The 10,397-nt window shown below is 62.3% G+C and overlaps 1 protein-coding gene across 2 annotated transcripts; it reads left to right on the top strand.

Annotated features, from left to right (window-relative positions):
* Positions 1-3,037: 3,037 nt before the first annotated feature.
* Positions 3,038-10,253, top strand: RENBP (renin binding protein). 2 transcript variants are annotated; one of them, XM_007456661.1, is made up of 11 exons: positions 3,038-3,093; positions 3,322-3,431; positions 3,557-3,632; positions 3,725-3,800; positions 3,991-4,163; positions 5,598-5,822; positions 6,374-6,455; positions 6,771-6,946; positions 7,504-7,635; positions 9,920-10,007; positions 10,097-10,253. In XM_007456661.1, exons 2-11 carry the CDS (start codon positions 3,325-3,327, stop codon positions 10,240-10,242), a joined length of 1,281 nt encoding a protein of 426 aa, XP_007456723.1. In that variant the 5' UTR covers positions 3,038-3,093; positions 3,322-3,324; the 3' UTR covers positions 10,243-10,253. The 2 variants fall into 2 exon arrangements, with proteins under 2 accessions (XP_007456723.1, XP_007456724.1); XM_007456662.1 differs by lacking the exon at positions 3,038-3,093 and having other exon boundaries at positions 3,316-3,431.
* The last annotated feature ends 144 nt before the right edge of the window (positions 10,254-10,397 follow it).

The following is a 10,397-nucleotide window of genomic DNA, read 5'->3' as shown; positions in this document are numbered from 1 at the left end:
GGCCTGGGAGGGCAAGTTGTGTGGTGCCACTGATTCTGTGAATTTACAGTGCAGTCCCCAAGCTGGGCCCGTCCTCCTAGGGCCAGGCTTGGTGGGCTTGGGGCTCTGCTTGGAATGGCTAGTGACAGCTTGCTGCCCCACGCCCAAGCTTTAGGCAACGAGTGAGACTTGCAGGCGGGTCGCACAGAAGGATTTGAAACGACCAGCTGGTCTCTTCAAAACCCCTTTCTCTGCCCTGGAGACACAGCTGTGGCCGGGGACACCCCAGCCTCTGCAAACCCCCGGCCCTGGCCCACGCCCTCTGGGGCCTCTGATTTGTTGTATTATAGTATATTTCGCTGTGGAAACCGTCATGTTTAGTCACCTTGGAGCCCACCGCCTGGTCCCCGTTGTTTCCCCCCATCCCTGTTCCCGAGCACCCGTTGATCTCTTGTTTCTGGAAACAGTAAGCTCGTTCATCTATTGTAGAGTAACCCCCGTGACTCAATATTACCATAGTGCGATGTCGTTTTGTGCTATTTTGAACAATTAAAAGACTTTTTTTGAAATAACCATCTGCTGTCTTGCTCTGTCTGGGGCTCCCACAGGAGGCTGCCTGAGGTGGGAAGTTGGGCCCCACAGGGCTCACCAGAACCCTCAGGGAGCCTCTTGTTGGTGAGCGGGATTCTGCTTCCCCATTGGCTCCCGTGTCTCCAAGTTCTGTGGGCTGTGGCCTTGGCACTGAGCTGCACTAGGACCAGGTTGCCCACAGAAGATCCCATGATGGCGGCCAGAGCGCAGGCCGCAGGCCAAGGGGCTCCCTGGACACGTGTTGCCGGTTCCCTGTGTGGAGACCAGGTCACCTTCCTTCTCCCCAACCAGCGGAGTGGGGACTGGGTCCAAGGCCTGGCAGGTCGCCAGCCGCCACCCTCCTCGGACGGTTGGCCAGGGCCGAGCACCTGCCACTGAGCGCTCACAGACCCCGGAGAGTCCCCGGGATGTCAGATCCACAGGAGAGCCCGGCGTCAACCGAGGGGTGGCTCCTCCCGTCTGGCGCTCAGTGGGCGTTGCCCGAGTGACTCCTTGTCTGCCCTTCCTGCACACGGGCCAGGGCCCCCGGGGGGGGGGGGGGGGCAGCAGAGCTTCTGTTGCACCAACTGTGACAGTTGCACTGTTGGGGTGGGCTGCTATCGCTAGGGTGGTGCTGTACCCAGGGTTAGACGGGCAGAGGTTGTCCTCAGCGCGGACCAGATGGGAGCTCCACAGAGCGCGGGGTGAGGCGACCGAGGCTCAGCACAGCCTCGGTGCCAGGCGGGGCAGAGGGGAGCACCTCGCTGCGGGCCCCGCACTCTGACAGGGATCCGGGGGCCCCGCCTCATTCCCCGCTCTTGGCAAGTCGCTCTGGTACCAAAAGCCACCTCCTCCCTCTCTAACCCGCGGACGCGCCACGGCCCCTCGCCCAAGAGGCCTCCCAGAGTGCGCCCCTGTCCCTGGTACTCCCTCCGCTGCAAGCGCGGGGTCTCATGAGTGTGGGGTCCCGTCGGGCCTCCACCACACCGACTCTGACCTGACTCAGAGCCCAGGCGCCTCACAGCTCATGGGGGTTGGCGGGGACAGAGGCCCAGGGAGAGCAGCAGGCACATATCCTTCAGGCTACAGCAGGAGAAGCAACGTGCAGGGGTGGGGGGTGGGGGGATGCGGGGCAGCCGGGGGAGGTGGGGCCCACCTGGGGGACTCGGGAAAGAAGGGGCCTGTGCAGATCTGCCGGACACGTGGTACGTGGCTCTGTGGATGCTCACAGCGTGGGGGGGGGGAGGGGCGCCAGGTTCCTGCCGCCCACCCGTCGTCCCTCTGCTCCCTTGCACGGCTCTCCAGACGGCCAGGGCCACGCTGCTGGCGTCTTCAGCACCGGTCTCAAAATACTGGGCTCCAGCCCCGCACAGGGACGGGAACGCCGCCGGCTCTCACCTCGGGATTGGGGCCCAGGGCTGGGGGCCACCCGTAAGAACCTTAGAACCCTCCCCATAGCAAGGCTCCTCCTTGCCTAGGCATGAGGGAGACCGAGTGCCAGGAAGGCAGGGGATCCGCAGGCAGGCGGCTGACACCAGCCCAGCTGGGCCCACGGCTGGGACCCCCCCCTACGCAGGCACGAGGGAAGGCAGAGGGTGGAGGGGCACAGCAGCCACAGGGCACACCAGCTGCCCGTCCCCCGTGCTGTCGGGACCAGTGCACAGCTGCGGGAGCCGCAGGGGCGCCAGGCCCCTGTCCCAGGGCTGTAGGACACTCCTGGGCTGCTGTCCCTCCTTCCGGAAGACGGGGCCACGGACCCTGAAGGCCAAGCTTCCCTGAGCCCCACTGGGAGCCCAGGGTCCCCGGAACGCCCCCTCCACATAATTCTTCCGTTGGCTGGGCAAGCAGGCGACAGTTCGGCCAGCCTTCCTCAGAGCACCTGACCTAATCAGACAGTCACAGAGCCGTGAAGTGAAAATCAGATACGGGTGCTGGAAGATACGCCTGGGGAACTCGGGGGTGTGACGGGGGAGAGGGTCCAGGATGCCCCCTCTTGCCTGGCCTTCGAGCTGCCGTCACTGGGGCGAACAGGTCAGGTGCTGAGGGGCTGGTTCATCAGAGAGGACTTGCCCCCCTGTGGGGCCCAGGTCAGAGGAGTCGAGGCGTTCAGCCAGTTCCAGCTGCTCTCTCCTGCTGCACCTGGGCCCGCGCCCCGCCCTGTCCAGCCCCCTGCTGGACACCCGCCCCGCCCCGCCCCGGCCCCCTGTCCCGGACCTTCCTCCTGCCAGCTCACCCAGCACTTCCCACCGGGAGGATCTTGAGCGGAGGCTGCCCAGCAGAGGGGCTCCGCGGGACTCTGCCGCCCAAAGGTGGGGTGGACCAAGAGTCGGGGCGCAGCCGGAGGCCGGGGTGGAGTCGCAAGCCGGCCAAGCCCCGCCCCCGCTGCGGGCTCTGCCCCCAGGCCCGGGCGGAACCCCGGGGAGGAGGGGTGGGTGGGGCTAGGCTGGGTCAGCTGAGTGACAGTCACGCGACCGCGACCAGCTCGGCTCCGAGCGGCTTCCTGGAGGAGAGGGGGGCGCGAGCGGGAGTCTCCGAGTGCGGCAGGCCAGTGGTGTGGGACCCGGGGGGGGGAGGAGGGCTTGTCCTGGAGGCGCCCCAGGGCGGCGGGGTCAGTCCCGGGGCTGGTCTGGGTCTGGAGGGCAGACCCGCACAGGGCTGGGTCCACTCGAGCCTGGGGTGAGCTGGGGCACCAAGGGGCCCCCTGAGGAGGCCGGGACCCGGAAAGGTGGGAGGTCTGAGGGCGAGCCGTGCCTCCAAGTGCAAGTTTCCCAGGACATGGAGAAGGAGAGAGAGACCCTGCAGGCCTGGAAGGAGCGGGTGGAGCACGAGCTGGACGTCGTGGTGGCTTTCTGGATGGAGCACTCCCACGACCAGGAGCACGGGTGCGCCTCGCCCTGCTCAGGGTCCCTGCCCTTGCCGAGTCCCCACCTCGCTCAGCTGACTCAGGCCTGCTGGGCTCCCGCCCCGCCCCCGCCCCCGCTTGGCTAACGCTGCGTGTGGCCCACAGGGGCTTCTTCACGTGCCTTGGCCGTGATGGGCAGGTGTATGACGACCTCAAGTACGTCTGGCTGCAGGGGAGGCAGGTACGACAGGGGCACCTGAGGCTTGCCGTCATCCCGGCCCCGAGGACTGGGCCGCTCCCCACTTAAGCCATGTTTCCTCCACTCCCCCACAGGTGTGGATGTATTGTCGCCTGTACCGCAAGCTTGAGCGCTTCCGCCGCCCTGAGCTTCTGAATGCAGCTAAAGCAGGTGCCCCCTCCGTGTCCCCATCTCCCCAGAGGCCGCTCCAAGTCACTCTGTAGCACACGTGCTCCTAGGTGCCTAGTTCTTAGAGGGGTCTAGAAGCAGCAAAGGGCCCGGTATGCTCGCAGGTAGGGAGGAAGGGGGAGGCGGTGGCATCCTCACCCAAATTCTAGCAGGCCACCTTCCCGACCAGCAGGTGGCGAATTTTTGCTGCGTTATGCCCGAGTGGCACCTCCTGCAAAGAAGTGTGCCTTTGTGCTGACGAGGGACGGCCGCCCGGTCAAGGTGCAGCGGACCATCTTCAGCGAGTGTTTCTACACCATGGCCATGAACGAGCTGTGGAGGGTGACAGGGGACGCGCAGTACCAGGTGCATGGGAGGAAGGCTGCCCTGCGTGTCTCCGTGCCCTCGCCTGTCCTGGGCATGGCTGCCAGAGCATTCCCATTCAGCATGCGAGCCCCTCCCTGGGTCCTGTGTGCAGGGCCGGGTCTGTCGTCACCGTCAGTCCTTACTCTGGGCCCCCACAGCCCAGGGCTGCTGGTAACACACACACCCCCCCCCCCCCCCCGCCTTGTTGCACTGTACTGTCACTGTGCGTCTACAGGTGAAGCAAAGTGCAGGGTTTATTGCAAGCCTCCAAGCAAGGAGAAAGGGCAGGTCTTGCTCAAAAGACCCCAACTCCCCGATGGCTTCCGGGGAAGGGCTTTTTTTTTATTTTTTAGGAAAGCTGGACATTTACAACAGCAGTAGCTAGATCAGCCTTGGTGAGTCCATGATGTTGAGCCCATGCATAGTCACCATCATGACTCCTCCATTTATATGTCCATTTTGGCAGCATTGGGGTGCCAACAACTGAGGCTGGCTAACATCAACTGGCTAAGTCATTCAGTTTACTTGGTTGTTCGGTGCAGTTTCCTTGGCAGAAAGTGCAGTATTTATTGCAAGACGCCCAGCCTGGGGCTAAGCAAGGAGAATGGGCAGCTCATATGCTCAAAAGACCCGAACACCCTGATGGCTTTGGGGGAAGGGCTTTTAAAGGCAAGGTGAGGGAGGGGGTGGCGGGATACCTGATCAGCTTATGGACGTTCTTCTGACTGGTTGGTGGTGAGGTAACCAGGTGGTATTTCGGGAGGGAGCCAACATCATCAGCCTTCTGGTTCCAGTGGTCTGGGGTCTACACGCCGGTGGTCAGCATGCCCTTACCTTCTTCCGCCCGGTGGGGGTCTTAGTATCTGCGAAACAACTCAGGGATATGACCCAGGGTATGATCTATAGCCCTTGAGGAGCAACTAAAGGTCCATGACTTTCTCTTACGGCTAAACTATTATTATTTTGTGTTGCTTATCTGTTTTCCTCTGCTTCTGCATTTTCTCACTTCTATGATTATATTTGCTCTTTGGAACTCGGGGAAGGCCTCGGAGGCTAAAGCTTTTCTACAGACAAGAGGCAAGGGACACAGGGAGTCTACCCCCCAGAAGGCTCTGCAGGGTCCTGCTCAGTTTCACAGGGATCAATCCGTGTGCCCTGCCCTGGACGGGAGAGGGCCGCTCCCTCCTCCCTGGGCCCCCTCTTGCTTTCAAACGTGACCTCACTGTCTGGGAATGGGTCTACGCCCCCAGAGTGGGAGCCCTAGCCCCCAGCCAGGGGCCAGGCCCAGAGCAGGCCTTGGTGAAGGTGTCCTATGAGTGGCTGGGAGCACAGGGTTCTCCCACCCCAGGGCTGGGGACCCAGCAGGTCAGCACCTGGGGGACCAGGCTGGATGCGGTGCAGCCTCAGCCTGGGCCTCCCCTCACCCCTCGCCAGAGCGAAGCGGTGGAGATGATGGATCAGATCGTGCACTGGGTGCGGGAGGACCCCTCTGGGCTGGGCCGGCCCCAGCTCCCTGGGGCCCCGGCCGCGGAGTCCATGGCGGTGCCCATGATGCTGCTCAGCCTGGTGGAGCAGCTCGGGGAGGCCGACGACGAGCTGGCCGGCAGCTACGCGGAGCTGGGGGACTGGTGCGCTCGGAGGATTCTGCGGCACGTGCAGGTGGGGGCAGGGCAGCAGGCGGACGGCGGCCGCCAGACAGGGCCTGGGGAGCTTGGGGGGCAGGGCGACCCCCTACGCCCCACCCCCGGGGCGCCTCCTCCGCCCGCACCCGCCCCCGGAGCCGGGCCCCGATGGCTCCCTTTACAGATGGGGGAGATGGGGCGAGGTGCGGCCCAGAACCCTCGGGAAGGGAAGGAGGGTCCCGGGGGAGCCGGGGTGGGTGCCAGAGCCCCAGGCACGTCAGGGAGCAGGAAGCCTGGCCAGACTCAACTTCGTCCCAGGCCTCTGCACAGCCCAGTCCCCCCGGTCTCAGCCTCCGCTCAGTGCCTTACCCTCCCCACATCAGGGGCCCAGGCCCAAAGCAAGGGTTAGGACAGGTCCAGACCCTTGGGAGTGAATCGGCTCCTCCTCCAAAGCCCCTCTGAGCGAGGCCACCCAAGCCTGCAGATCAGGAGGGAGGGGGGTGGGAGGGCGCGTCTTTCTTGTTGGATGATGGGGCGGGGGGCAGGGGGTGCTGAAGGCCAAGCTACCTTCTACTCCCCCCTCGGCAGAGGGGTGGGCAGGCTGTGCTGGAGAACGTGTCAGAGGATGGCGAGGGGCTTTCTGGCTGCCTGGGGAGACACCAGAACCCAGGTGAGGGGCAGGGTGGGCTGGGGGGCGGCCCGGGAGGAGGGGGGCGCTCAGCCTTGGCTCTGGACTCCAGATGCGGGGAGTGCCCTCCTCCCTCCGCCCTCAGCGCGCCGAGGACCAGGCAGGGGAGGAGGGACGGGCCTCCCACGCTGGCGTGTCAGCAGCAGGAGGGTGGCTCTGGGGCAGACCGGCAGGGCTGGGGGGCTCAAAGCAGGCCCCACAGTGGGGCAGAGAGGAAGGGAGTCAGCGGTCAGCACAGCGCTTGAGACCCCCGCCTGGGGGAGGACACGCGGCCTGCCTTACCCGAGCCCTCACCAGGCCACGCGCTGGAAGCTGGCTGGTTCCTGCTCCGTCACGCCACCCGGAGAGGTGACCCCAAACTTCGAGCCCACGTTATCGACAAGTTCCTATTGCTGCCCTTCCGCTCTGGATGGGATCCCGACCATGGAGGCCTCTTCTACTTCCAGGATGCTGACGGCCTGTGCCCCACCCAGGTGGGAATGTACCCAGGGCTACGTGGTTACTAGCCTGTCGAAGGCTTTCTGCCCAGGGTGGTGCGTGCTGTCACCACCCATTTCAGAGAAGGGGGACCCGGGGCTCGGAGGAGTGAACCTGCCCAGTGTGACCCCAGTGGGAAGCTCGACTCCTGTGCTGGTGGCCCTCAAGCTCACATGCACAGGGAGGCCGTGAGGGAGCGCAGGCCATGCCCACGGGGAGACACATGGCCCTTCGTCTTGGAAAGGCTCTCTGAGTGACCCTGAGGCATCAGCAGTGGGAGCAGCCGGGGTTTCGATTCCAGGGCTCAAGGGGCACCCACCCCAGCCCTGCCCTTTGGGAGGGGCCACTTGGGCTACATCTGGCTCGGGAAGCTAGTCGCGATCTGATGGGCGGTTAAGGCCCCCAGAGACGTTCGTCCCGTGGTTAAGCTCCAAGAGCTTGGGCCAGATGGAGTCTGAGCCAGGGCCCGACAGATGGGGGTGACTCTCCTGCTGAGAGGGGTGGTGGAGTGGGGTCCAGGGCTCTCAGATGCCTGCCTCCGCTCTGCTCTCAGCTGGAGTGGGCCATGAAGCTCTGGTGGCCGCACAGCGAAGCCATGATCGCCTTCCTCATGGGCTACAGTGAGAGCGGGGACTCCGCCTTGCTGAACATCTTCCACCAGGTGGCCGAGTACACTTTCCGCCAGGTAAGTGCTGCTTCCTGGCCTCCGCGGCGCCGTGGAGGAGACCGCAGGCGCGGCACACCCCCTCCTTCCCCCCCTCGCCGGACGTGTTCCCTCAGTAGGTCTGAGAGTTCCTGGAAGTCCCGGCCGGGGCGCCCTCTGTTCAGTCAAGAGAGTGGCCCCTGCCCCACTGGAGCTCACATTTGGTGCTGGTGGGACCGACCACAGACAAGTAAACCAGCAAACATAGATGGTGATGAGAGCTCTGGGAAATAAAGCAAGGTCAGGGGGCTGGGCGGCTAGTGGGAAGGAAAAAAGCTGGGGCTTCAGGAGGGGAGGCCATAGGGCACTAGGCGAAGGCAGGGAGACCGGGCTGTGGCTGTCATCCTGGCTAGTGAGTGGGGGCCTGGCCCGGGGTGGGAGCTGCAGCGGCTCAGGGGTCAGAATGTGGTCGAGCGGGAGAGGTGTGGGCTGGCCACGTGAGGTAAGGTAAGCTTGGAGTACAGAAGTAAAGGAGACGAGGGAATAGGCAGGCCCAGCAAAGGAGACGAGAATCAGCTGCGAGGTAGGAAGGAAGCCAGCCGCCCCCGCCCCGCAGAGGCCCGAGTGCCGTGAGCAGAGTGATGAGCTGTGCCAGCTGCTGCCCACGGGCACCTCGGGTGCTGAGCCTGACGGGGAAGGAAGGAAGATTCCCGACGTGTTTCTAAAGCCACGACTCACTCCATTAGTAAACCCCCAGTACGGGAGGCATTACAACAGGGGGGTCTTATTCTGAGGTCTGTGGGCTTTGAAACCTGAGAGAAAATTCCATCTTTATTTGCACTAACCGCTAACTGAAATCCAGCATTCACGTCCATCATGAATGAAAGCAGTGAACCACAGTATTAGCAGTGTCCGACTTTGTCACCAGTAGAAATTCCAAATGTGTTCGTGTTATGCTGTGGTTAGAGAGGCATCTCCAAGCACTGCACACGCTCGTCACTGCTTCCAAACACGGGAGCCACAGGACCAGAGGCGATATACGTTAATATTGAAGGCATTCATAGAGAACATGTGTTCGAGGTGATCGTTCTTAACTGCATAAAGTGAAATTTAAGGAATACATTTTCAAGAAAGAGAGATTGTATTGAACAATCACAGAAGTTATAAACAACAGGTAATTCACTATGCGCTAATCGTCATAACAATACGGAAAGCAAAAATTCAGACGTCCATGGAAAGGCTGGACAGGAAAACCGTCAAATCCTTTGTTATCTTCCCGTGTCATATCCAGTAGTCGAATAATAAGTAAGGACATGAGTAATGCTGGAAAGATAGAATGAACAGATACAGAGCTAGTTTGCGCCCCCTACGAAGAATTTAAACAGCTACTCACAGGTCCCCATTTAAAAAGACATTTTTGGTAGTGGACTTCAAAGTCACTGATTTCTTCTATGGTCCTTCTGAGAAGGGGTTCCACTCAGGTCTCTATCTGGGGAGGAAGGGCCTAGGCCAGGGCTCTGAGGTCTATCCTGGAGCATCTGGAAGGAACTGGGCAGGAGAGAAGCGAGGAATTTGGAAAGGGTCAACAGAGCTGCTGGGCAGGGGCAGGCTTCAGGTGGCTCCGAGGGAGGGGGAGATGTGTTTGGGACCTGTGGTGAGCAAGGGAGAAGTCAGACCTCTGTACGGGATATCTACAATGGCTATCTACAATCTCATCCACTGCAAGACAGTCCTCTGAAGCAGGGAACAGGAGCTCCAAAGGAATAACTAGCTACAAAGTTACATGGCAGGTCAGCACTTCCTCAGGGTTCCGTTTCTTTTCACATTGTTTTTTAAAAATTATATTTATTTACTTTTGGCTGCGCTGGGTTTTCATTGCTGCGCGCGGGCTTCTCACTGCGGTTGGTAGCTTCTCTTGTTGCGGAGCACCGGGCTCTAGGTGCGCGGGCTTCGGTATTTGTGGCGCACGGGCTCTAGAGCGCAAGCTCAGTGGTCCCAAGCAGGGTTTTTGTTTTTGTTTTAAATTCCATCTTGCAAGGTTTCATCTCACAGCCTGCGGCCCCTTCCCCAAGTGGGGTAACTAGCTGCAGACTCAAAACTCCACCCCCCCCCCCGAAGGAAAAGGAAAAGGAAAAGCCCCTTGCTTTCATATTTGTCCAGGAGGCGGGACCTCATTTAAGAGCACTGATTCTGGAGCCGGGGGTCAGCCCGGGCTCTGACCCCGAGGTAGCGGTTTAGTGGGACCGGTGAACGCCCCTTTCCCAGGCCTGTGGCATCTGGGCGGTTCCTGCAGGCGCTGCCTGTCTCTGCCTCATTGTTATTGCAGTTTCGCGATCCCGAGTACGGGGAATGGTTTGGCTACCTGAACCGAGAAGGGAAGATCGCCCTCACCATCAAGGGGGGTCCTTTCAAAGGTGAGTGGGGGGAAAGGGCGGGGCCCAGGGACTCGAGGCACTCGGCTGCCCACGGCCCTCCCAACCCGCCGTCCCGCCTCTCCTCGCAGGCTGCTTCCACGTGCCGCGGTGCCTCGCCATGTGCGAGGAGATGCTGAGTGACCTGCTGAGCCGCCACGCCCCGGCCCCGGCCGCGGCCCCGGCCCTCAGCGCCCGGTCTCCGCCCGCCGACCCCGCCCGCCGAGGCGCAGAATAAAGCCAAGCCTGCTCCACTGCCCGTGTGTGTGAGCGTCTGTGGGGTGTCGGGTGGGGGACCAACCGCCGCCTTTGGCTGGAGGGCACCTGCTAGCCCTGCCAGTGACTCGCCCCGCGCGCTGGACCCTCCCACCCTGCCAACAGGCCCGGCCCGCG

Source organism: Lipotes vexillifer, unplaced genomic scaffold (genome assembly GCF_000442215.2).
Source record: "Lipotes vexillifer unplaced genomic scaffold, Lipotes_vexillifer_v1.1 scaffold899, whole genome shotgun sequence".
In the NCBI taxonomy this organism is placed as follows: domain Eukaryota; kingdom Metazoa; phylum Chordata; class Mammalia; order Artiodactyla; family Lipotidae; genus Lipotes; species Lipotes vexillifer.
The sequence above is the reverse complement of the archived record's forward strand: the minus strand, read 5'-3'. Positions and strand labels throughout refer to the sequence as shown.